At 39.2% G+C, this 26,800-nt stretch overlaps 2 protein-coding genes across 11 annotated transcripts in view; one reads left to right on the forward strand and one right to left on the reverse strand.

Annotated features, from left to right (window-relative positions):
* Window positions 1–26,800, reverse strand: part of DOCK7 (dedicator of cytokinesis 7) — a 614,518-nt gene that overhangs the window by 62,914 nt on the left and 524,804 nt on the right. For all 9 annotated transcript variants that reach the window (XM_042462522.1, XM_042462521.1, XM_042462520.1 and 6 more), the window contains exons 15-20: window positions 7,372–7,489; window positions 7,057–7,127; window positions 5,237–5,375; window positions 3,082–3,183; window positions 2,776–2,862; window positions 2,087–2,318 (exon numbers count right to left, since the gene is read on the reverse strand). In XM_042462522.1, the coding sequence (XP_042318456.1) occupies window positions 2,087–2,318; window positions 2,776–2,862; window positions 3,082–3,183; window positions 5,237–5,375; window positions 7,057–7,127; window positions 7,372–7,489 (749 nt within the window). The remainder of the gene's footprint in view (window positions 1–2,086; window positions 2,319–2,775; window positions 2,863–3,081; window positions 3,184–5,236; window positions 5,376–7,056; window positions 7,128–7,371; window positions 7,490–26,800) is intronic.
* On the forward strand, window positions 13,885–26,432 carry ANGPTL3 (angiopoietin like 3). 2 transcript variants are annotated; one of them, XM_042462525.1, is made up of 7 exons: window positions 13,887–14,496; window positions 16,322–16,432; window positions 17,900–18,026; window positions 20,080–20,193; window positions 21,122–21,217; window positions 23,102–23,374; window positions 24,427–26,432. In XM_042462525.1, the coding sequence occupies exons 1-7, from the start codon at window positions 13,999–14,001 to the stop codon at window positions 24,609–24,611; spliced, it is 1,404 nt and encodes a 467-aa protein (XP_042318459.1). In that variant the 5' UTR covers window positions 13,887–13,998; the 3' UTR covers window positions 24,612–26,432. The 2 variants fall into 2 exon arrangements, with proteins under 2 accessions (XP_042318460.1, XP_042318459.1); XM_042462526.1 differs by lacking the exon at window positions 21,122–21,217 and having other exon boundaries at window positions 13,885–14,496.

A 26,800-nucleotide genomic window follows, 5' to 3' on the forward strand; every position in this document is an offset into this window, starting at 1 on the left:
ATTATTATTATTATTATTATTATTATTATTATTATTATTATTATTATTATTTCCTGCCTTCCTACCTGCATAGGAACTCAATGGAGTTATATGAGTCCACTCAATATGAGTTTCAGTGAAGACAGTGCGTACTTGAATGGTTATTGTTTTTTTAAAAACCCTGAATAGTTTGAATTGGAAAGTCTTCTCACCCAACAAGAAATTCAGTATAATTAATATTTGATTTTGATCACATCATTAATATTAAACATTACTTAAAATACTTATAATAAAGTATCTCAAAATCACAGAAATACATGCCTAAAATTATACATCTCTAACACCGTAAGTCACAGATATTTGCTAAAATACCATCAAAATGATTTGAGAACAAATGAGACAGGCAAGGTGAACATTTTAGCTATTAAATAAACACAACAGATACATTTGAGAAAGTCATGAAATGGATGGACAAGTGGTACCTAGCTAAATATGTCACACTGTTTCCCCCCAGAATGGCCCCCAGAAAGTTATGAGGGGAAAACAGAAAACTAGCCATCTCTAGCATAAAAGGTAAAGGTTTTCCCTTTGACATGTTTGTCTAGTCATGTCCGGCTGTAGAGGACAGTGCTCATCTCTGTTACTAAACCAAGGGAGCCAGCGTTGTCAAAGAAGACTCTGTGGTCATGTGGCCAGCATGACTGAATGCCAGGTGCATGGAACACTGTTACCTTCCCACTATAGTAGTACCTATTTATCTACTAGCAGTTTTACATGTTTTCAAACTGCTAGGTTGGCAGAAGCTGGCACTAGTGATGGGAGCGCATTCTGTCATGCAGTGCTTGGGTCTCAAACTGCCAATCTGCCAACCTTGCGATCATCAGTCAGTGTTTTAATCGCTAAGCCACCATGTCCCTTGCATAATCATATTGAAAATAACAGAGAAATGCACATGGGAACAAAAGAAGAGCCCTGCTGGATCAGATCAAAGGCAAAATTAGTCCAGGATACTGTTCCCAGAGTGCCCAGTCAGATGCCTATTGAAAGCCAATAATTACATTTTCCAGAAATTAGCAGTAGCACCATTAGGGTTGGTGTCACTCAGTGCAGTAACACACAGTGTCACCCCCCCCTGCAATTGAACTCCTCCCATGCCACACCATATAGAATCCTTAGTAAAAAAAAAAATTGTGCTAATGTTACTCATAAATTGTAATTCCTGTATATCACTGAACGTAACGACAATAGTTGTGATATAAAGAACTAGCAAAATTAAAATTATACGTTTAAATTACAGTATCATACATGCAACATAAATGCATTTACATGTACAGTGGGACATCAGTATCCATGGGGAGATCTGAACCCCTGCAGATACCAAAATGCACAGGACCTCAGGTGAAGTCCCATTGTCCCTAATGGTGGCACGGCCACATGCACGCGCCGCCAGTGGGGACAACAGGGGCTGTTCCTAATGGCAGCATGATCGTGCCACCATTGGGGACAACAGGGACTTGCCATCCGCAGATGCTTAAATCCACAGATGGCAAGTCTGCAGATACCAAGGTCCCGCTGTACATTGTTTCGTGTGGTAAAAGGGAAAATTTGGTAAGATTGGATTTTTTAAAGAAAATTTGAAATGAATAAAAATTTAAATTTTAACAAAACCTGGGATCTCTCCTTTCTCTCCCCACTGAGCCTCACTCCACTCACACCATTTCTTCAGCCTTTTAAAGGCACAGAGGCGAATATCATAGCCCATTTCTGCCAAAAGGGAGATGTTAGGGAAGCAGATGTGTCACCCGCCCCTCCCCCTTAGGATGTCACCTGGTGTGGTCTGCACCCCCGACCCCTCTTAGTGCAGCCCCTGGGAACTAGTGTGCATAATTATATTCCAGCCTCCTTCTCATGGTTCCATTTTTCTTGTCTTCACATCTGTGGTACCTCCCAAATGGAATTTGTGGACAATGAAAATAAGAAAGAATAATGAAAACATATGCAATTAAATATAATACAGTATTGATAAATACAGTTAAGTAAATACAATGAGGAATGCTAATTTCAAGAACTATTTTTTAAATTATAACTAAAAACTGAAATAAAATACCTATTTGGCCTGCAATAATAGGAGGTCTTACAACCAAAAGGATCAGTTTATCAAGCAGGAGATGGAGAAATCGCACCACAGGCTCAAGGTGAGATGAATTCAGAGCTGAAATACTGCCCTTTAATTCATTTTCCAAGTTGTTTTCCATTATTCTCATGTCACCAATCCGCACAGGGAACATATGTTCATCCAGGGCATGCACAAGAGCAAAGAACTTGTCCAAGTAAGGATCCTACATATTAAAAAAAAATCAAACATTATGCACTAAGTTGTGTGTTGTTGTTTTTTTAAAAATCTATATTCATTAAAAAAAATTTTTTAAAAGTATCTGATCTCATATGCATATTAATAGAATTTGGGTCCCAATTGGATCACAAGTGGCACAAAAGGCCATTTTTGCACACACACCCCAAATCACACCATCAAAATTTGATGGCCAATGGTAATGAGAAAACCCTTTGAAAAACAAGGATTCCTTGATAGTTTTAAAGAGGTCTTTGAAGTTTGCAGCTGAAGTCTGGCAACATGGCAGTGGCAGGGGTGCAGCCCAAGACAGGTACCTCGGAATGAGGGAACCCACTAATATTGCCCATCCAGAGAGATGTGATGAATAAGGTCACCATAGCCATCAAATTGACTATAAATATTGCTGCCTCTTCTGCTTTAGAGAGACCCCTATTAATACATACCTGTGTATGGATGGTTGACACTGCAATGATTTCTACATTAAAAACTCCTTTATGGTTATCCACCCACTTCATTCCAGGAAGAGGTACCTAATAACAAAGCAATATATAATAAAACCATGCTGTCATTTACAACAAAACAGAAGTACAGTTCAGGTACTTGTAGCAAAAAAGGTCATTCCAGTCAATATAGTTGAAGATGATATGAGCATCTTTTTAAAGCTTGTTTGTCAGTCAGACATTTATTTTATATTATTTTATTTGCTTAAATTGCCTTGCTGAGTCACATAAGTGTAGAGCATGACTAACCTCTGGTGAGAGCACAGAATAAGCCTGTGGTGGCTTCTCCAGGGAAACAGGAAGGCAGAACTGACCAGTCTTCAACCGTCCATTCTGGAGCATGGGTATCCACTTAAATTGGGAAGAGAAGGCAGAATGTCTAATTTACATATATGAAGTACACAGGAAATCTTCAGCTCATCCAGGGGTTGTGTATGTACATACATACATACATACATACATACATACAAATCTTAGCTGGAGAAATACAATTCAGTCAAAGGACTAAAATACATACAGGGATTTGGGTTCAAAGTAGAGTGAACTTTGTGTCAGCTACAGAATATTTAGTGACACACGCACATACTGATTCTCTCAGGTGTTGAGGAGGTGCGCATGTGTGGGGGCCTGGCACGCTAGCACATACTGATTTATTTGTTTATTATTCATGGATTTGGGAAGGCTAGGAACTAGAGCTCCTCAACTCTCATCTGGCTCTCTTAACTACTATACTACAGAAAACAGAAATGTTTTCCATTTTTTTAAAAACAGAGGGGAGGAACATGCAGTAAAAGATATGGAAATTAGAATAGGGCTGCTGCCACTTTGCATAATTAATGTAGTTTAACATTGCCTGCCTGCCCAGTTTCCAGTAACATGCTCCTGGACATCTTAGCTCTAGAAGTTCCTGAATTAAAGATCTATTTCAATCTGGCCTTGGGCTTGGTTATGCGATGGAGATAACTTTAGTTTTTCTACTGGATTCAACTCTGAAACTAAAGATTGCATGGTTTTGAGAAACTGGAGGCCAGGAATTTTCACACCTGAGGCTAGTGTGCCAACTGAACCTTTTCTAAGAGAGGCTTGATGAAACCATGATAATTCATGTCTTAGTTACATTTTGTTTAGGATACTATAAAAGTGCCTTTTAAAAGTACTGTACAGTGGTACCCCGGGATACGAATTACCCAGCTTACGAATTTTTCGGGATACGAAAAAATCCCATAGGGATTTATTGTTTCGGCTTACGAAGGTTTTTTCGGGTTATGAAAAAACCTCGGCGCTATTTTCAATGGAGCCGCGGCGGAGCCGCGGCTTTTTTTCCATTAGCGCCTATGGCAATTCAGGTTACGAAGGTTTTTCGGGTTACGAAATTAGCCGCGGAACGAATTAATTTCGTAACCCGAGGGAGCACTGTATTCAGAAACTTCGGTTTTTACAAATTGCTGCAGCTAGACTGTTGATCATGGTTGGTTACAGGAAACATTAAACTCCCTTGTTACAATAGCCTCACAGGCTACTAGTCTGTTTCAAAATACAATCTCAAGTATTAGTTATGTCATATGAAGCACTACATGCTTTGATTCTTTGTACTCTTTTACATGCCTGACCTGGCTTTGAGAACGTCAGGGGAAACTCTCCTCTTAGGAGTTGTCTGCATGGGTAAAAAGGCTTGTGTTCCCCCTGGCTTCACATTGTTCTGCTTAGATGACACTGACATAGATCCAGTGAATCCAACCCTAACCCAGATAAATTTGACCCCTGGTTTGCCACAAAGTTTGGAAACTCCACAGCAAACCATCACTATTTAAATGTCCCCCCATGCTCCTTAACTTGCCATGCTGTTGCTCCTCCCCCCCCCCCCCCCCCCCCCGTAGTAGCTTGAAGTTGGTCCTCTCGTTGTTGCTTTCACTTGAGTACTGTAGAGAGTGACCTGATCAGTTTCACAGAACACTAAGCTTCCAGTGATATTAGAGTGAGATTTTATTTAACTGGTAGTGTTTTGCTTCAAAGCATCTCACCAAAACGACTGGTATGTTGAAATAAACCAAGCACAATACACTCAAACCTTAGTTGCATCTGCAATGTAGAAATAATGCAGTTCTACACTACTGCAGTTTGTTCCTTGGTTTGCTACAGAGTTTCTTGGAAACTCCGTGGCAACCCACGACTCAATGTTATGGAATTCTGGGAATTGCAGTTTGTTGTGGCACCAGAGCTCTCTGACAGAGAAGGCTAAATGTTCCAAAAATTCCACAGAATTGAGCCATAGCAGTCAAAGTGGTGTCAAATTGCTTTATTTCTGCAGTGTAGACAAGCCCTTTTATCTCTGCCTCCCCACAGCTAAAAACTGAAAGAGAATGGGAGAAGAGAAGGAAAAGGAGTTGAGTATAATTGTTGTTACCGTGTATCCAACAGGAGTCTCAAGTGGAGTGTTTTGCTTTTGTTGGCAACTGACATGATAAAAAGTAAAAAGCAGGTGGTGATGGTCAGTTAATGTTGCAGGGAGTTTAATCTTAATTTCTTCATGAAAATCAGGAGATCTGTTTTGAGATAAAAACATATATATCTGTAAAAATAAAACCTGTCTGGTCTAGATGACTGAGTTTTCTACTTTCTTTTCCCAGAGTTCAGCTGTTTATGTTAAAAAAGTGTGATAACCAAGAATAAATTAACAGATTAAACTATTTCCTAGACCTGGTACCTAGGTTCAGTGCCAGAGAACAAGCTATGCAATCAGAAGCTTCTAGTTATAATTCCCATCAGTATCAATTAAAAGGATCTCAATTCTCATCTCACTCTGAGGGGAACATATTAGGTAACATGGCCCATTAGTACTCCAAAAAGGCCAGGTATCAGCAAATAAAAACAAGTGTTAAACCAAAAAAATGAGAACACGTTGAATATGCTACAGAAGAGAGGTTAATCCAGGTTTCAAGACAGAAATGCTATTCTTCTGACATTTAATTGCTTAACATTTTTTCTGTGCAAATTAAAGAAATGAACACTGGTTGGTAAGGTGGGGCAAAAAAGTACTAAGCAACTAATATACCATTCTTTTAAAAAGAAAGAATAAATTACAGAAGCCTACATTAACCCACATCTCCTGAAGGAGACTGGAGCTAATATGCAATTAAGTTTTAGCATTTCAAAAGTGTGATGTACCTGCTTCCATTTTCTTCCAAGGGTTATAATCCTTGGGTATAGGAGCATGATTTTTTGTCCCTGGTGTTCTACTACTCTCACTGGAAAGACCTTGAAACCAAAACTTTGCTGAGCCCCAGTTTTAAGTGTTTTTGTAGAATACTTGGACTAAAACAAGATTTATGCTGTGTGTGTGCTTTAAAAGTCAAGAGTACAACAAATCCCTGAAAAGGCCAAAAGAAACTTAAAATGGGATTTGGACACTCTAAACCTTAATAAGGTTATGGCATTTTGGCATCAGGCCTAAACCACTTTCTCCCTTTATGGGCTTATTCTCATAATAAATGGCTTAAAGGTCAAGACTTATATCTAGGCATATTTCAGGTGAAAAATAGACCTCCCATGTCTATTGATACAAACGCAAGACACTGAAAGAAAGTCTTTAGCATTGTTTTACATTAATAACAGCTAGTTTATATGCATATATGACTCTGACTATACCATAAAGTATCAGCTAAAACATCACAACATGCACTACATTTGAGTAAAAGACCATTCAAGCCCTTATTTCAATACAGACATTCTGGTTATTATTATTATTATTATTATTATTATTATTATTATTATTATTATTATTATTATCCTTTATTTATAAAGCGCTGTAAATTTACACAGCACTGTACATACAATCTTTTTAATTGGCCATGTTTAAAATATCAGTAGGCCTTTACAAATGTGGAGGGTAACATTTCATGTTCTGCAAAACTGCAGGCAATATGGTGAAAGTGGTGTCATATAGTTATTAGTGTAATCCAACACAGAGTAGTCAAGGAACTATGCCATATAAATTATCCACGTCACACTTATCCACAGAATTCTTAAATCCATATGCCAGGTTCTGAATGCATCATGTCATCATTCACAAACTAGTTAAACCAGCAAATCTGGTGATCCTGACACCTGAGTTGTTACCGCTAAGTGAGGTAGCCACAATCATCCTACACCTGATTTTACAGCATTATTTATATAATGCTACACAATATTGAATTAGTTACTTTTTAATCACATTCTGCATCTTACCTGTTATGATAAACAACTGCTGTGTATGCTTCTTTTGAAAATTCAGCACAGCTGGATTTTCCAAAGATTACCTGCCAAAGTGAACAAAAAGAGACATTTGAATGTTCGCTCCACGTCCTTTAGACATCAGGCTAACAATCTTTACTAAATGTTTTTCAGTCAGACCCTCTGTTTCTTTAGTGTACTCTATTAGGTATTAGGACACTGAATATTCCTGACAATACATCACCATGCACTTGTTGGAATGCACAAAGGAAAACTGAGACACAAAGACTACAAAAGTGAAATGGAACAAAACAGGCACAAGCACCATACCGGCATTGCATTGCTTGGATCCTCTCCAAACATGAACTGGACTTTTACAGTGATATTTCGAGCAGATCCTTGACGGTTGGCAAAGTTTAGGCTTTGAGGATAGACGTAGAGAAGATTTCTGTAGAACATACAAAAAGTAGGAACCATTAAGTAAATGGCCAGCATATGCACAGTAAGTTATTTGAAAGCCTCTTGGGCAGTAATCATAAATATTTTGATTTTGGAACACTGTGGCAAAATTCTGTGAATTCTGCCAAAGAAACCATTTGGCTGAAGCCCTGAACACAATTCCTAGGGAGTAAGCCTCACTGACTAAGGTGGGACCTACTTCCAAATAAATATTGGGTTGTTCCTTGACTGCTGTTCAGATCAGCTAACATCTGCCTGTTATAGACTGCCAAAATAAAGCTGCTTCGGGTCTCTTTGGAGGTATGCTATTTAAATGATGTATGCATCCTAAGAATCCAGAAGCTGCACCAAAAGCTGCACTCTGTTGCTTAGGAATGGAGTCTGGCTTTGGTGTGACCTCCGGACTCTTAGGACCCATGCATCATTTAAATAGCATACCTCCAAAGAGACTCGAAGCAGCTTTATTTTGGCAGTCTGTAACAGGCCATCTTATGCCTTTTTAAATCATTTTTCTTTTTCTCTGCCACAGATATTTATCCAAATTGAAAGAACTGAGACAGTACTCTCATTACATATCCTCCTTATCATGTTATACTTATACCAATTGTCTTCTGTTACCCAGTGTAGAAAAATAGGCTATGTGTAGTACATAACAAATCACAAACTGCTCGCAAAAAAGGGGTCCCTGTTCAGAGGCAAATTGATTTTAAATTTCCTGGACTTTGAAAATCTCACTGTTGCCGCTGAAGGAGGAGCCTGCCTGCAAAAGATATCCTCCCCATCATAACATCTTTACTAAGGACTGAAACAACATGCAGGCATCTGACTAACATATCCAATTGTTTTGTTTTTTTCTTCTGTTTGGTTTATAATATCTTGCCTGATGAAGAAGCCCGTGGAGCTTTGAAAGCTTGCAACAAGTAATAATAATAATAATAATAATAATAATAATAATAATCATAATAATAAATAGGTTTATTTATATACCGCCCAATCACTGGGAATCCGAGCGGTTTACAATAGAGGGGATAACAGACAGTTCCCTGCCCACAGGCTTACATCTAAAAGACACGACACAAAAGGAGAAGGGAATGGTGAGGGGGGAGGGAATCAGGTCCGCATTCTTCTCTCCCTCTGAGGCCTGGACCACGGAGATGACCTTCTTCTTCAGGCTAGCCCCTGCTGGTACTGGGCCAGCCTACTCTCTCCCTCAGAGGCCGAAAGATGACAGTTAGGGAGGAGCCTCTTTCTTCAGGCTAGCCCCTGATGGTACTGGGCCAGCCTTCTCTCTCCCTCAGAGGCCGAAAGATGACAGTTAGGGAGGGAGGAGCTGTATATTGTGCATTTCAGTTGTTTATATTTGCAAACAAAGAAAACGAGGAAAGAGGAAACCCTGTGGGTGCATGTTCTCAGTATATCTATACAGCTTTTCACAAACCCCTGAGCAAAAATATTGCCACATAATCCATAACATTTACTCCAGCAAATGCATAAGAACTATAACTCCATTGCCTCATTCTCGAGCAGGGCCATCAATCTCAATGGGCTGAATCCAATCCATCCCAACTGAGAGGAGCTTCCATCCGAGAGAAAAAATATTTTTTTGGATCCAACAGAATGAGTTTGAAGGACTATGGAACCACTTTTATCTTTTTCCTTTATGTAGTGTATCAACTAAAGTTCCTGGACAGGCAATTCCTCCTGTTTCAAATGAAGACCTTCATGCTGAATTAAGCGCCAGAATTTCATCCCCATTGGTCACCTTGTTTAATCAATGTTCTCTTTATTATTTCTGCAGGCAGCTGCTAAAGGAATTCCTCTTACTCTTTTGTGGCTCTCCTAAATTACCTCATTCTGGCATGAATACATTTGGCTCCTCAATGTGGATTTTCAAATAAAAATGGATATGAAAATTTATTTTAAAATGTACTTTGCTCATAAAACTTTCATTAAGTATTATTAGTGACTTAAGAGAGGGATTTAAATGTATTTTCAAAGCCAAGCTGCATGATCCCTGCATTAGGAACAGAGATCTTCTAGGGACACATGGGGTTACTGGCCCATGTTTTTCGTTGTCTTTGAATGGACAAGAAGAGTCCTTAGCTATTTCCTTTGGTGGTATTATTTCTTTTGGTGATCTGGAAGGAAGGGTAGGTTCATCAAATAATGGGTGGCGAATGATAAGTGAAAGTTAGCCTTCATGGACTATCTTGCCCAATTTATATAAATTATGGTATATTATAAGCAGAAAACACTCAAATGTCTGTTTTGCTCTCCAGGCATCAAGACACAAAAAAGTAGAGTGATTTGAATAGCTATGAGTTCCAGATAATATATAGATAATATTTGTTGCTATTATGAGCTGTCAAGTCCACTTCAAATTATGTGATCCTATCCTACGATTTTTGGCAAGCTTTATTCAGAGGTTTGACTTCCTCTAAACCTGACAGAGTGTGAGCTTTCCAAGGTTATCCAGTGGGTTCCGACTACATGAACAGGGATTCAAACCCTAGTTGCACAAAGGTCTAGTCCAATACTAAAACCACTACTCAATACTGACTCCTAGATAGTACACTCCAGCATTAATTTGCTTCAGCTTTTAGTTTCTTTTTTTCAAGGACTCACTGAATGACCAAGGGCAAATGCATGTTCACTTGGAAACAAGTCCCACTTGGTTTAATGGGACTTCCTCCTTAGTAACTGATTTAGGACCTCAGCCCAACTTACAATTTACATGCATTCTTTTTAAAGATACCAGTGTCTCTTTACTTCTGTCTTTGTTCGCATAAAACAGCATTATGGAAGAAGCAATCCAAGCACAAAAATGGCAGCAAAATTGCTAAATCACTCCACTTTATTGTATTTTCCTCTCAGAATCTTGCATGCATCTAGGAGATTCAAGGAGCTGTAGTCATTAAAAGTAATTTTTCCAAGGCTAAATTTTGAATTCATCCATAGGAAAGACAAAAACAAAGCTGCAGATTGCATGCAGACTACCACATCTCTCAGGGTGTCCTTCAGGTCCACCCTATTATTGATAAAAATATCCTCCTTTCACTAACTTCCAGGGGAATGAGTCGCCATTTTAAGGTCTTCTCCCCCTCCAAAATGGTAGAAGCCCTCACTTAAGCTTGGGAGAGGGGATGGGGGGAGGGTCATTCAAAGGACTCAAAATTAGGGCCTTCCATAGTTGTCTGCCCATATTTTAAAAGGACATTTTTTTTCCTTACCTGTACCTACTACTGGGGCATGCGCAACAAGATCACCCTCTGGAATAGGAGGGCAAATCGGGATAAGAAATCCCTTTTCCTGTGGAGAACTGTATCTTCTACATCAGGGAGGAGGAGGAATAGACTGTATCTCTTCTTCCCACATGCTGATGGGATCAAATCCAAAGCGGAAAGTATGAAGATCTAGATCCCAAAGTATGCAGCGCAGTCCTTCTTCTCACCCCTTTTCACTATGCTTTCACTCCCCTATTCTCTCTACCTATTCAACAGATTACCAGGGGTGAGAGGACTGCTCTTGCTAGAGATCTGAATTGCTTGCTTGCAATTCAGTCTTACAATTAGGTCAGGGGCTCTAAGAAATTCAGGCAAATGCCAATTGTGACCGAAAGATTACAGGTTGCCCATTCCTGATGAAAACTGCCAGTAACAAAACAACTGATTTTAATAAAGTGATGCTTTCCTTAAGTATGAAAATGTTACCTTTATGAAATATAACTCATCCCACTGACCTAGGGATTCCTAGACTTATAGTAAAAAAGTAACTTTTCCAAGCTTAGATGTATTCAAATCACGGTTTCCCTAGACCAGGGCTGGGCAATATACATGAGGTGGAGTCCATTTTTTCTTACTTCACCCACCCAACAAAATAGCAGACCTGATTTCTGTCTTCTTCCAGAGTCCAAAAACAGCAAATAATAAAGCATTTGAATAATTAGACTGAAGTATGATATATAGCATATCAACAAATCCATGAGTAAATAGACCGAATGTATGAGTTAGTATTTCTTTTAAAAATTTGTTCCCAATTATAAGAACCTCCTGAGAGCAGCTTCTGAATCACCCCCATGAATTGTTTTGTCCTGTTGTGCCAACGATCTAACCTATTATTTAACAGTTAAAACTATTTAATTCACAGGCAAGTTACACCAACTTCTCTCTTATAAAATGTAGGTTTAAAAGTTAGTAATTTATTTACTTCTGTTCGATACCCATTTATTTGCTCAGCAGGAAAAAAAACTGAGCAAACAGAATCTTGCCCCAATGGTGAAAGCACTGTGTGTGTGGGAGAAAAATGGCCTTCAACATCTCCCATGTCAGTCTGAATGAACTGAATGAACTGTGAGAAAAATCCTTCTTTAGTTTTTAAAGATTACCCCATCTCCCTTGTTAGGCTTTATAAGATGTCACCTGCTGTTTCCCCTACACTCGTATTTTAACCAGCTCTACCAGCACCACTATCACCCCATCACCATCATTGCTTCTGCTACTATTACTACTACCACCACCAGTAAAAATGTAGGGATACTAATTTTAGCCCCCTCTATGCTCCCCTTTCCATACATCAGCAAACAAATGAAGAAGTCTCCCACTAGCTTCCCATTTCGCACAAATATGGAAGCCATAATTAGCCATGGTTCAGCCATGTTCCAATGTCACTAAGCACAGTTTCCCAGGTATGACATCTTGTACAAAGGAAAAGTCTTTTCTTTTGTAGTACAGGGAAAAACCTTGCTCATAGTATAGTTGATTAAGCAGACGTACAATCACCCAAACTCTCACATTGTCTTCCAGTGACATGAATCTGTTCCCACATCAGCTTCTCAAATCCCATGCAGCAGACCAAACTGTCACAAGAGAAGTGAAGGCTGAGAAAGGAAATTACCAAATTTAGAAAAACATGGTTATATTCCTTACTTTGTTGTTTTGTTAACACAAATGTTTTCTTTTCAAAATGAGTAACATTCTTTCTGAAACTAACTAAATTATAATAAAAGAGAATGTGTCTGTGTCTATCTCTGCCAAAGCTACAAGAATGAAACCTATACATATAGAAATTGGTTTTTATACTAAGAGAACTCTAGGATTATGTACTTTAGGGATATTTTATGACTGATTGATTCATTTTTATTACTCATAATATGTTTATATCCTGCAATGCCGTCTATAGTTACTACATGGCAGATGTTCTCAATCTCCCTTTGAGATTCTTCTGTCTTGTTGTTTAGGGGACTAAGGATGATTACTATATTACTACAGGCGCCCCTCCTAAACCGCGGATTTGAGATCCGTGCCCTCAAATCTCCATGGAGGGACAACCTCCGCTATTTCTTATGGCGTATGGCACCCAGCGCACACACCCGATTCATGCATACAGGGCATGCCCCATTCAAGTCTATGAGGCTTGAATATGCGCGAGCCTCCATTTTCAGGGGGGAGTCCAGAATGGATCCCCAGCAAAAACAGAGGGCCAATTGTACTGCATTTGTCTTGATCCACATAAAGAAATCTGATGATCTTGAGAGCGCCCTGGTCCCCTACGCAACAAGACAGAAGACTCTACCCCACAAAACCCAAACAGCCTCCCCCAAAACAGAAACAAGGCACAGCTTCTGCCTTGAAGCAGTAGTAGTAGTAGTAGTAGCAGTAGTAGTTATACCACTAGCCCAGCCCAGATATACAGGCAAACTTACTCCATCTCCATGATATTATCCTTCAGCTAGCATTGCATTAACATAAAAATTTTGGAAATGCAGGCACATGTATACACATTTTAAAAATATGATCAATTTGGGTAGTGACTGAGAAGAAGTTTGTTTTAGTAAGCATATTATTTTAGTGTTTTATTGCTTTGTGTTTTATCATCCGTTTTTGATTATACATGTTTGATGTTCTGCCCTTTGGCAGGAAGGGCGTTATAAATAAATGTTGTTGTTGTTATTCCCATAAACTCAGAAAGAAGGCAAACCCTCTCTTCAAAACTCAGGCACTCCAGCTGGGTGGGCTGGGTCTTCCTAATTGGCACATGGCTGACACCTAAGTTAGTAGATCTGTGTCTAATAGTGTTGGACTATTCCAAGTTCAGTTTCACTGTTAATATGTATCTTATATCTACACATATTATAGAATACCCTATAGCGCTCATCCTGTGCTGCCCAGAAGATGATGATCAATGTGGTAACTGGTATATCTTGTTTAGAACCAGAATTTTTCAAGTATCTTTATACCAATAAGCATGGCCTATACAAGAAGCATTTATTCTTTGTCATGAAATGCTTGTCAGTTGGGCTTATCTATCTTGATAGAGGAAAAAGCCCAAAGAGGACACAGATTATATGCACTCAGGTTTAATGATCAACTACGCCAGCTTGACTTTTAAAGGCCTGAACAGAAGAATATGGTGATAGACATACTACGTTCTAGTAAAACTGTCACAGAGAAAGTCTAAAGACTGGAGGAGCATTTTGAAGATTATTAATATAGGAAGAAAATGAAAGCAGTTCTAGTATTTCTCTTTATAATTTCTCCAGTTATTTTAACTAGAACAGATGGAGATGGTGATACCTCCTTTGAACCAGTAATTTCTGAGTCAAAGTCTAGGTTTGCCATGTTACAGGATGTGCAGTTGCTAGCCAATGGACTGCTCCATCTTGGGCGTGGTCTTAAAGATTTTGCTATCAAGACTAAGGACCAGATGGACGACATCTTTCAGAAGCTTAATATTTTTGACCATTCCTTCTCTGAAATCTCGCAACAAACCAATGAAATTAAGGAGGAAGAGGAACAATTAAGAAAAACAACAATCAGACTACAAGCTAATAACGAAGAGATAAGGAATGCCTCTCTGGAGCTTAATTCCAAAATACAAATTCTTTCACAAGAAAAGATTCAACTTCAAGACAAAGTTGGGAGGCTTGAAGAAAAATTAACTGAGTTGTTTCAGACCCTACTTGAAATTCAGGAAACGGAAGAAATTGTATCACTCAGAGTAAGTAGATATGAAGTTGATTTTGAGAGCCAGGATGAACTGAAATGGGCTTCTGATTACAAATACTGGAGGTTTTGAGGATTTTTTTTTTTAATCAAGAGAAAAATCACTAGTTGACACCTTAAAATATTTCTATAACACAATAGGGAATACCCTTCATGGATGTTTAGACTACAAACCCCGTAATCTGTTATCACAGGCCCTGCTCCCATGGCTTTCTTGATGTCAAAAACATCCAGAGGGGCTGAATGTACGGTATTCATTGTGAGCTTTCTGCAAAATGTATCCAGTGATACAAATCTACTTTGTTGCTAGTAATTTTAACTTAATTTAACATTAGAGAATAACAATGCAAATTCAGGGATACAGGTCTCCTTAGCCGGGTACCAAGGGTACTCCTGTTACCCTAATGCAAAGACTCTGTAGGACTAGATAAAATCTTACAGGTTGTCTGTAGATACTTTTTTTTTCAAGCAGACTACCAGGGCCATATAAAGTACAGCAAAAAGCACTGCATAAAATGAATGCAATCAGATACGTTTAATGAAATGTCTGCTATCTTTATTTAGATGGTAACACAACGTATTTTGATGCCAGTGGTTACCAAATCCTCTTATTCCAGAATTGTTCCTTAGTAGAAGAGCAATGGATTAGAGTTTTTCCATTTTCAGAAGATTTTATGGAGACTCCTCAAAATTTTTTATAGAGGCTTCATTAATCCAGGCATATCACAGTTAACAAAACCTCTTTTACATCCATCAGGTCTTCTCTTTTCTTCCTCATCTTCTGTCTATCTGAAAGATTTTTTAGCATTGGAAGAAAGAAGGTGAGATAAACATGGGTTTAATCTGCACTACAGAAATAATGCAGTTTAACACCGCTTTAACTACCATAGCTCCATGCTATGAAATTGTGGGATTTGTGACACCAGAGCTCTCTGACAAAGAAAGCTAAATATCTCACAAAACTAAAAATCCTAGAATTCCATAGCATTGAGACATGGCAGTTAAAGTGGTGTCAAAGCATTATTTCTGCAATGCAAATTAGACCACGGAATTTCAGCATCAGACAATGGCACCATTTCCACAGTCAACAATACAATAAACAAAACTTGATCTGAGAAAGAGCAAGGATTCTACTCTAGGCAATCCAGCTTTAACCACATGTGCCTGCATCCAACAGGCAAGGAAAATAGAAACTGTTTCCAAACTTCCTTACTGAACATGTGTGAGAAGCAAAACAGAGAGAAAATGGAGCAGCAGATAAGAAAGTCAATATGTCAAAACATCATGATTTGTAAGTTTGGCCACCAAAGTGGAAATCATAAGAAAAGCGGAGGCTGATGGAAGAAAAGGTTAACCTAGAGGCATTTTGGGAAAAGCCTTCAAGTAGTCTCCAGAAAGCTCAAAATCTTTTTCTTTATATATGCAAAGGTTGGGTGACCCAGTTGTTTCATGTCACATGTGCAATATGTTAGTTTTGAATAAAAAAGTCTGCTGAAACATGTTGAACTGCTTTCCTTTTTTGCACTGTAGGAACCTATCCCTGCTCTGTCCATGTTATTTCTGCCTATGGTATCAAATATTCTTTCAAAGAGGTAATGTTCAGCAACACATAACTACAGTATACCTATATCCTTTTCACATGCTCCAGTCTAGTTCTTCCATGCTCACCACGTGTTTCATACTGTAATGCAAATCCTACAAAGACTGTGGTACTATGCCTCATGAAGTCATATTCTAGCACCTGTTCAAAGAGTTAACAGAACTCTCAATAGATTCAATGGCCCTCAGGAACCAAGTCATTGTTTCTGCTCTTCTTGTAGAATTTGGTTAAGCAGCAAGACAGCCACCTCCAAAATCTTCTCAAGATAGTTCAAGTCCAACATGCCCAGCTTGCCAAACAACAAGAGCAAATGCTGGACCTGGAAGAGAAGGTAAGAGTGATATTTTCTGAATAGCCTTCTCTAAAGTGAGTATTGTTTCAATCACTTCTGGTGACTTTTTGAGAGGAAAGGTGCAGAAAGGGAACAAATAAAGAAGGAATGTGGGGGACAAGGTGAAGGAGAGTCATGATGAAAACAGAAACAGCAGTACAGAGAGGAAAGGCAAAAAATAAGGAAACCTCTTTTTTCTAAAGCAGTCCTGGTAGATGGACAATCTCAGTAGGTCACAAGATGTTTCTCCTCAACTCCACAAACCAAATCACTTCCCTGAAACAGGAAATGTTCCAGTTATTTTCAGTTTCTAAAATTTGCTGTTTGGAGCCCCCCCCCCCCCCCAGGTGGTGGGGGAATGGGGAAAGGTATAGCAATGATTGTACCTGGTGAAGGTGCCAAGACAGGTATTTTTCCATGTTTAACAACAACAAAAAACACCTGATGGTGGAGTTCAAATGATGCAAAAAAGAGCCCTATAAATTACACGCCATCCATAGGATGCACATTTCTGCTCTTGGCTCTAAAGTAATTTTTAAGTCATTTGTGAAGACTGTATGTGTCTTCACTGAGTTTGTCTGGTTTTTTATATTAAAAAAAAGGATTCCCTGTGTTATAATTCACTCTGAACATTATTGAGAAAATTGTATATACAGTACTACAATGCCTCCACTTAAATTTTGGTTTTAGGTGTACTCCTGGGGTATTTTAAACTACATGTTTAAACATATAAGTGGAACAAGGTCAGTTTTGCAACCACATGCAACCCACAGGAATAAACATCAGGAAGCCAAAGTTGGTTAACTGGGGCAGAGGGAGGCAGAGCTGGGATTGCAGGTTAACTAGGGTGTTCTCCTGTGTTCAGTGTGACTTCCCTAACAAGAATGTTTACAATTGCAGAATTTGGTTTCCTAGTTAAAACAGTGTTTTGTGTCCTCCTTAAAGGACTCAGTTAGAGAATGCAGATTTTGATCTCTGAGGGTGCACCTACACAGTAGAAATAATGCAGCCTGACATTACTTAAATGGTGTAGCTGGGGTTTGTAGTTTTACAAAGTCTATAGCTTTCTCTGCTAAAGAATACAGGTGCCTCACAAAACTACAAATCCCAGGATTCTATATAATAGCAATAGCATATCTATACCGCTTATCAGTGCACTTAAGCACACCCTAAGTGGTTTGCAATGTGTAAGCTAATTACCTCCAACAAGCTGGGTACTCATTTTAGTGACCTACAGAAGGATGCAAGGCTGAGTCAACCCTGGAGCCCTGCAGTCACAATGCACTCTTTTTCTAGAATACTTCTACAGCAGAGAAAGGTGAACATTTATAACTCATGACTACAGACAGGTATATATATGTACATGTGTACCTAGAGGACTTCCAATTGTTGTTATTATTATTATTTGATAAAGGTAAGAGTTTTCTTCCATCAATGGACACTTTCTCCTACCCTGTTCTCCCACAGGATTTGTCTCAATCGCTTCAGAGAAGTAACCCTGCTCCTCAAGATAACACACAGCTATTCACTGTGAACGTTGATGAAACAAGGAACACTAAACTTAATGCGACATCTAAAATTCAGTATTATGAAGGTAACTCCCCCTATAAAGGAAAAAAAGTAATCTTTATGTCCACCACAATCTGTAAATCCTGAAATAGCATATATTTTGCTTTGAGTATATGCATATTCCAAAGCTCCCCAAGTGAATTTTCTGAATTTCTGCCGCTGGAAAAACAATAGAGTACAAATAGCATCTCAAACAAAATGCTCCAATGTATCCTTTCACCCCGAGGTAGTGCTCCTGTACAGGTATCCAATTAAGGAGTGAAACAGACAGCTTTGATGAGGCAGCTTGGAGCCACCCCATTTAAGACTGGATTGGGGCCGCAGCAAACACACGCAGTCCCAATCCAACCAGCCTTGGTCCCAAATAGGAGTGGGAAAAATCTGCTCCCATTTGGGGCAGAATAAAAGCTGTCCCTTTGCCTCTGGAGCTGCCTTTTTGCTGGCTCTGGGACGTGTGATGTCTAAACACCATGTCCTCATGTCACCCAGAAGCTGCCCACTGTGTAAATGTTGGCATGACTTCCAGGTGACTTGGGAGCATGGCACACATAAATGTCACACCCCCAAGCCAGCTTAAAGCCAGCTAAAACAGCCAGTCTGTTTCAGCCCTAACTTTTATCTTTAGGGGCTCTTTCACACCACACCATCATAGCAGTCCAATCCCACTTTAACTACCATAGCAATATCCTTTGTTACCCTGGGACTCATAATTTGAGGAGGCATCAGAACTCGTTGGCTGAGAATTCTAAAAACTCTCCCTAAACTGCAATTCCCAGGATTCTATGGGATATTTCTATGGCCCCCAAAACTGTCATTCTACTTTCCACCTATCATTCTATTTGTTCCTTCTGTCCATTCCATTCCATTCCACTATTGCTGTCCATTCTGGGGCACTTGAGCATGCTCAGTCCTCAGCCCTATCAGTACTGTTGACTCTTCATATCCACAGATTCAACTATCCACGACTTGAAAATATTGGAAAAATATATCAATTCCAAAATGTAAATCTTTATTTTGCTATAAGGCACATCATTTTACTATGCTATTGTACAGTATTTAATGGGGCTTGAGTATCCCCAGATTTTGGTGTCTATGGGGGGTCCTGGAACCAAACTCCAGAGGACACCAAGGGCACACTGTAAACTTGCCACATGCATTTGCTCTTAGAATGAGTGCCATAAAAGTTTCATCAACTGAATTACTGATGGCACTCTTTCCCAGAATCCACCTCTCAAATCCTTGCTACAACACTGAGTATACTTACATTGAAAGTTAACTACTGTATGGTGAAAGTTAACTATGGCCCTCGACAGACGGGCCCTTTAGCATGTAAGCAATACGTGCTAGGGTTGCCTCGGGGCGTCCTTTACAGACGCTCCCTAACCCTAGCACATATTCCATACGTCAAAATGGTGGCACCCTGTACAGATGCGTGCCGCCATTTTGACGTGACAGCCATGCCATGTCCAAATGGCATGGCGTGGGCATGATGTGCTCACGCCACTACAGGGCACATAGGGTGCCCTATTTGCGGCACCAGAAGGAGCTCTGAAATGGAGCTCCTTCCTGGGGAGTGCCTCGTTCTCACAGCCACAAAATGGCTGCAGGAATGAAGCCACGAGGAAAGGGGCCAAGCAGCCCCTTTCTCTCCCGGCAGCGACTCCATGGGGTGTCCTGGGGCATGAAGCCCCAAGGACACCCCTTTCCAAGCTGGGGGGAAGCGCCGTTTTGCCGCTTCTCCGGGGCCTGGAAAAGCAGTGGATTGGGGCCTCCGGGGCTGCCACTGTGGCTGCTCAGGCCCCAATCTGGCGGGGATTGCGGTGTCTGCAGGCTGCCCCAAAGGGGCGGTCTGTATCCTGCCTATCACATGCCCATGAAACTGAATTAATCTTATTATACAGCTAGAAGGCAATGCTTAAACTCACATGAAAAAGAACAGAGTCTATTTTATTAACTGTTTGAAAAATATCATATATATCTAAAAGGTCATGTATATCTGGAAGAATATGCTGATGTTTTTTCTCCCCTAAATTTCTCTCTTTAGTAATGTGGCTGTTTGAAACTATGATTGCTTTTAGGCAATGCTACTGATTGCTCTTGGATATACAACAGTGGTGAAAGATCTAATGGTATTTATTCTATTAAACCCAGAGGATCCAACGCGTTTAATGTCTACTGTGAGATGAAAACAGGTACGTACATCCACCTGTATTAGTAATCATCACTTCCTCCCTAGTTATCCTTATCTACTGAAAAACACTTCCCATCCTAAAATGATCCTAAAATATTCTATTACTGTGGAGTGTAAGTACTGCTGACATACATTTCCTTAACAATAATCACAACACACAAATGTTCATTACAATTTGGATTTTAGAAAAGAATTAGAGCTTTGTATGGAAGTCTGACCGTAGTTGGCCAATAATTACACATATATCCCCTCTATAACATAATTGAATCCAAGTGGGTTATAAAGGGAGAGCATGGCTGGATTATCACCACAAATGTACATCTTTCAGAGATGGGAAGATTGCATGAAGAGTTGGCATGAAAGCTCACATACAGATATCAAATCTATCAACATCAAATTGTGTGTGCGCGCACACGTAGATGTGCACCCCAATTTTCCTTTTGCATCTCACAGCACAGAATTGGGGTAAAAAACTGCCTGTATCCTGGGACCCTGTAAACAAATACCTTCCCTCCAGGTAAATCTGGGGATTAAAGAAATACGTTCCAGGCTGAGATAAGTATGTTTCTCCACAAGAAGTGACAATTTTAGAAGGGGGGGTGAGACTATTCCAAGCTGTTAAAATGTGAAGGCATTGCCAAAAGATCTCAATGGGCAACAGTACCAGCCAGAGGCTTTGGAGTACACTACTGGGTTTTGTTTGTTTGTTTTTGTTAAAAAACAATTTGTGAGACCCACATTTTTGAGTGATAGTATAGTGTGGGGACACTTGTGAGTCCACACAAATAGACTTATGGGCATGTACCCCTCTCCCAGATGTAGAGCATTCATATCAAAGCAAACAATAAAATAGCCAAACAAACAAGAAAATAGTCAAACTAACTATATTTATAGTTTATATTACCTTTATATATATTTTTTATCCACAGAAAGCTCATGGACTGTCATTCAAAACAGATTAGATGGATCAGTAGATTTCAATCAAACCTGGGAGAACTATATAAATGGGTTTGGCAAACTTGATGGTAAATACCTTCTCTCTCCTGTTACATAGTTTTCATAGAGACTGAAAGTAATTATGTGGTAAAGGTACTTAACTGTAAATTGTATAAAAAAAGGCGAGCTAAATACAACATGGTAAAATTAAGAACTGTTTCATATTTTCTTTTGGGGCTTTGTTTTCAAAATTGTTTCACTTTTTTAATCTCCACCGCCCAAGTCTAAAGTGGAACACAGTGAGCAGGTTCTCTTCAGTCCAAAATTGTCATAGAAACAGACAGTAATGTAATTTTTCACACTCAGAACATTACAGCAACAAGGGGCCTGAATAGATGGGCAAAAAAAGGCCTGCTTCCGGGCAGCTCCAAACTGAGGCGTTTTGACGACGCATGCTCTGAAGCTGCCTGGAAGTCAGCTTCAAGCCACCCAGTTGTCCAGACATGGGCAGGCTTCCAAGGGCATGGCATTTACATACCGCACCCTGCCAGAGCCTCGTGAAACCAGCTTCTGGACGCAGCACAGGCAGCAAAGCCAGCTTTTTTTGGGGGGGGCGGCTTCAACGCAAATTGGGGCACAGTGTGTACTTGGCATGGCCCCAATCCGGCCTGAAGCCACCCCTTTGGGGCGGTCTGTTTCACCCCATAATCTACAAATTAGAAAACCACGCGTGCTATTAGGATGAATACAATGGGCAGTGATGTGATGCTGATCCCTCAACCATGTGCATATTCTATACAGGACAATTATATAGTCCTGAGGAATAATATTAATTTTAATTTACTCAGCTTTTTTCAGAGTTTTCCAGTTTAGTTTTTAAAATACTAATATCAGCATTGATTACGACTTTTCTGATGGTTTTTACATTATTAATTTCAAATCTGATTATCATTTTTACTTAAGCATTATACACTTATTGGTAAATGGTGTGGCTAGTTTTTCAGCCTCAGCATTAATTAGATGAGGCAAAAGGACATATTAAAAACAAATCAAAAAAGCAATGTTTGTTTAGCCATATTCAGGCAATCACTGGCTTGCAAGAGGATGACACAATGTCTTCATGTTCCTGGCAGCATCCAAGAATTTCAAGAGCAAAGGCCTTAAAAGGTCTCTATAATTATGGTCCAAAATACACTGCAGAAGTAATCCAGTTTGAGACTGCTTTAACTGCCATCGCTCCATGCTTTTTAAGTACAAATTCTGACTTAGACAGATGATAATACTTTCTCATATGATGTAAGCAAGAAGAAAGGTGAAAGTGACGTTACAATATCAGTGTACACTTTGGTCATTGAAGAAACCAGAAACACAACTTCAGCATCACAGTGCACTGATTTACTTAAAATAAATATGTCTACCATCTTTCAAGTTAGGTACAACCCAGCGCACATTTATATGGGAACAAAGTTTTCTGAACTGATGGTGACTTACTTCTAAGTAGACATGTTTAGTATTGCACTGCACGTAGTCCACTTAATTAATATGTGATTCAGTAAATGACACTACCAAAATATCCATTAAGGGCATATTTCTTTTCTCGTGGATGGCAGTCCATTTCCATTGCAATTAACTTTTTATATATGCCACTTGCTTCACTCATCACAGAGATTCATTCACACACTTCTATTAAGTATGCCTTGAACTCTCCCTTGCAGACTCTGACAAGCACCAAAGTTCTATTCTATTTATATTTAGCTGCCTTTTTAATTGTTCATTAGTGCATAATATAAAAGATATAAACAGAGAGACTGAGAGAGAGATTTACAGGAGAAATTATCTGAAAAGTTCAACAGTTCCCACGACTCAGGTCATCTCCTGAATTAATATAATTAGGAAATGTGATTAGTAAATCAGATGTTTTATCTTGCTTTCAATCTGTCCTAATAGCTCTGCTTGTGCAATTTGATTTTCAGGAGAATTTTGGCTCGGACTACATAAGATCTATTCCATTGTAGACAATACCAACTACATCCTACGTATTGAGCTAGAAGACTGGAGAGCTAACAAACGTTATATCGAGTATACATTCACCATGGGAGGATCAGAAACAGACTACAGTATTCTTCTCTTCAGGCTTATTGGAAATATCCCCAGTGCTCTGCCTGAGCAAAAAGAGGTGAAGTTCTCTACAAAGGATCATGAAAACAATGCAGAAAGAAATATCAACTGCCCAGAAAGTTATTCAGGTAGCCATTTTCTCTGTTACTCCTTTATCCTTTCTTATAATCAGAAAGAGGGGGTGGGGATAACTCATTGAAGTAAGCGGTAATGTTGAACTTCTTATAAATCTCTCAAAGGGAAAGATCATAGGCCTAAATCCAAATTAACATGTGAAGAATGAGAATCCCCACCAGTATAGTTGCACTAGATTATATCATTTGCACATCTGGCGATTCAAAGCAGTTGTACAAGAAGTTGTAAACCAGTTGAACTATCATTTGTATCACTAAGAGCACAACCATTTTGCATTAGTGGTGGTTCAAAATGCACAACTGCTAGCAAAATAGGCTTTGCATGGGCATAATTATATATTTGGATACAGGCCAAAGACTTGCTATTCTAAAATTGTAGTGCTATGAGCCAAGCAACCAATTCACAAGTATAAAGGAACATAGCAGGTGCAAAACTGCATATCTGAAAGCTTCCCCAATTAAAAACACAACACCAAATCTGCCCACAAGAGGTGAATATGTCACTGATTCAATACTACCCAAAGGACTAATCTCAACAGTGGACCAATGCTGGAACACCAGAACTTTCTTCCCTTGCCATCTCTTCTCCACTGCAGCCCTAACTGCTGTTTTAAAATAGATTCTTGAGGGCCCCCTAGATTTCCAGAGCAGGTTTGCAGAGTATGGGTTATTTTTATGTCCAAAACAGTCCAACATATCTGTAGAGATGGGATGGTCCTAATGAAAGAAGGCTTTATTCTGAGGATTTGAACCTCTCAGTTTATAGGGTTTTAAGGCAATTTGCAGTTTTTATACTCCCAAGAAGGCTCTATTCTGAGGATTTGAACCTCTCAGTTTATAGGGTTTTAAGGCAATTTGCAGTGTTTATACTCCCAAGCAACTCCTCACATCATTCAATAAGCTACCCATGATACGACTGATGATTTTCAAAAATCAACGCGGAAGCAGCACAAGACGAAAGGGTCTATGAACCATTCCCTTGGTCCATGTGATGACATTTAATCTTAGCTGTGTCAGTTAAATAATGTCTGTAATATCATCTTCAGGTGGTTGGTGGTACAATGCATGCGAAGAAACAAACCTAAATGGAAAATACATCAAGCCGAGTTCAAAAGGCAGACTAGAAAGGAAGAAGAGGGGACTGTACTGGAAGCCTCGGAAAGGAAGACCCTACCTTCTCAAATCAACCAAACTGATGATCCATCCTACAGATTTTGAAAATTTTGATTGAGTATCTTCATTCAGAATTGACCTGATAAACCATAAACTACTTCAACTGGAGCTGTGCATAGACTCTTTTTGGTGCTCAAAAGAAACTGGACTAAAGATTTTCATTGTTCCTTAATATATTCCTTTACGTGGCTGTCCTACATTTCTTCATATGCTTGTTTCATATAAAAACCAGAGTGCCTTGGTCACACTTTTCAAGAGATGGACAGAATTATGGAAGAGGAAAAGCTTTGCTGGGCCTGCTGTGGGCTCTAGAAACCTCGTTAGCACCAGATAACTGTAAATGAAGCTATTTTACCTTAGCTATTGGGAGAGGGGAAGAAAGGTTAATCTCAGTTCTCCTTTTCCAGAGGAATTGCCTAGGGATGGCCCTGGGTACAGTGAGGAAAAGGGAACTGCCATGGCTGAAAAGAACCAGATCAAGGCAAAATCTTTTGTCTCACAACAGAGGTGGAAAGAAGAGATGATAATTCATCATTCTATCACAGCCTGAATTTACCCATCCAGCCTGTCACGTTATGTTGAAGAAGGCAATGGAGCCAATTCCCTTCTATAGCAGAAAGCAAGCTATAGTACTGCTTTTCAGGTCACTGGGAATCTAAGAGTCATGGGTAGGGCTGCCAGGCTGAACCTAAGATCCTGTTCCTGTAGCTTTAATCATTAGCAAATCTTAGATCAGGAAGAGGTATCATAAAGTGCTAACGCCCCCTTTAGCTGCTACAGCTGGTCCCCAAAACAGATAATTATTTGGTGGGTTGAGAAGTGCCCAACTCTGTTCCTGTAGCTGGATGCACAACACTGAAGGTGAACCTCTTTTGTTTGCATGTATTGGTGGTGGTGGGAGGCTCTGGGTACAAAATGCCAACTCCTATTCACTTGTAAATATGCAAACATGTCAAAACAATTTTGTTTGTAGCACTGACATTCCAGTATTATGCCTTCTGTATTATCAGCACAATCACTGTAATTAATATAATTCACTCAAATGACCAACACTAAAAACAGAAGAATATGTGTTCAGCTGTAAGCCACAGCACAAGCTAATCTTGGAAAATTGTTCTTTGCCATTTTTTCCCTTATGACCTCTTGAAAGATGTTAAGACTAGTGGAGATTCTGAAGAAAAAAAATCAAAATGTTTTGTGAATAAACTGACAAGACAACACACTGTGTTTCCAAACTATGAAAGCTACTTTTTGAATAAGATTTGTGGTTGCGGGGGTGGGGGCTGCTGGAACTAAGAACAGCATTTTTATTTGAGTTAACAGTACTTCAGATAGGCAAATACTGTAACCATAACCTGGTCATCTTTGCTGTAATAAGTAGTGTGAACAATTTGGCCTCAGTAACACTAATCAAAGTAATGCACTCTAGACAGATAATACATAAAGGTACAGCTGCTTTGATGCCTTCAGGGGCTGATCATAAGAGGTAGATTAATACAGACCAAGCTTCTTAAACGCAAATCTTCTTGTCTTGATTGAGTTGTTAAAGTTAAATAAATGTGGTAGGCTTGCAGAAAGAATTTTCAGATTGTGTCACAGTGACTGTTACCTGTTTACTGCAGGATTTTCTATACATTTGTTGCATTTTAACATTTTGACAGATCATTTGTAAAACTGTACAACTATATTCTGTTTGCACAACCTGCTAACTGCCTTAATGTCTATCGCAACACACTTATTCACGTTAATTACAATGTACTTATGTTAATGTGCTAAAATAATTATGTATACTTTAAACTCAATCAAATTTCAAAGTTTAATGCCTACATGTTACAGAACATAGATATTAATTAAATCCAGTACGTAGTTTTAAACTTTATTTGTAAGCCATGTCCTCTTAATTGAATTTTTTTTTATATATAATACTGAATGTTGGGGAAGAGCTATGGATCATCCAGCATCAATGCAAACTAATTCTGCTCCAAGACATTGCATGCATATTGTGGAGGTTTTAAAGAAGATCTAATATCCAAGACACTTTTTTAAATAGCCTTGCTTACTGTGGCTCTTTCTAGCAAGTAAATAAACACCATAACTACTCAACAATCTGTGAAACATCACTAAACTATAAATATCACTATAGCTAAATTGTCAGGTAAACTGGCTTAAATCTACATCTAAATTCACATGAGGACAGAGAGGCTGAACACATTTACCAACACCAGCATATCCACTGTTACTGCTATT

Source organism: Sceloporus undulatus, chromosome 4, assembly GCF_019175285.1.
Source record: "Sceloporus undulatus isolate JIND9_A2432 ecotype Alabama chromosome 4, SceUnd_v1.1, whole genome shotgun sequence".
Taxonomy (NCBI): Eukaryota; Metazoa; Chordata; class Lepidosauria; order Squamata; family Phrynosomatidae; genus Sceloporus; species Sceloporus undulatus.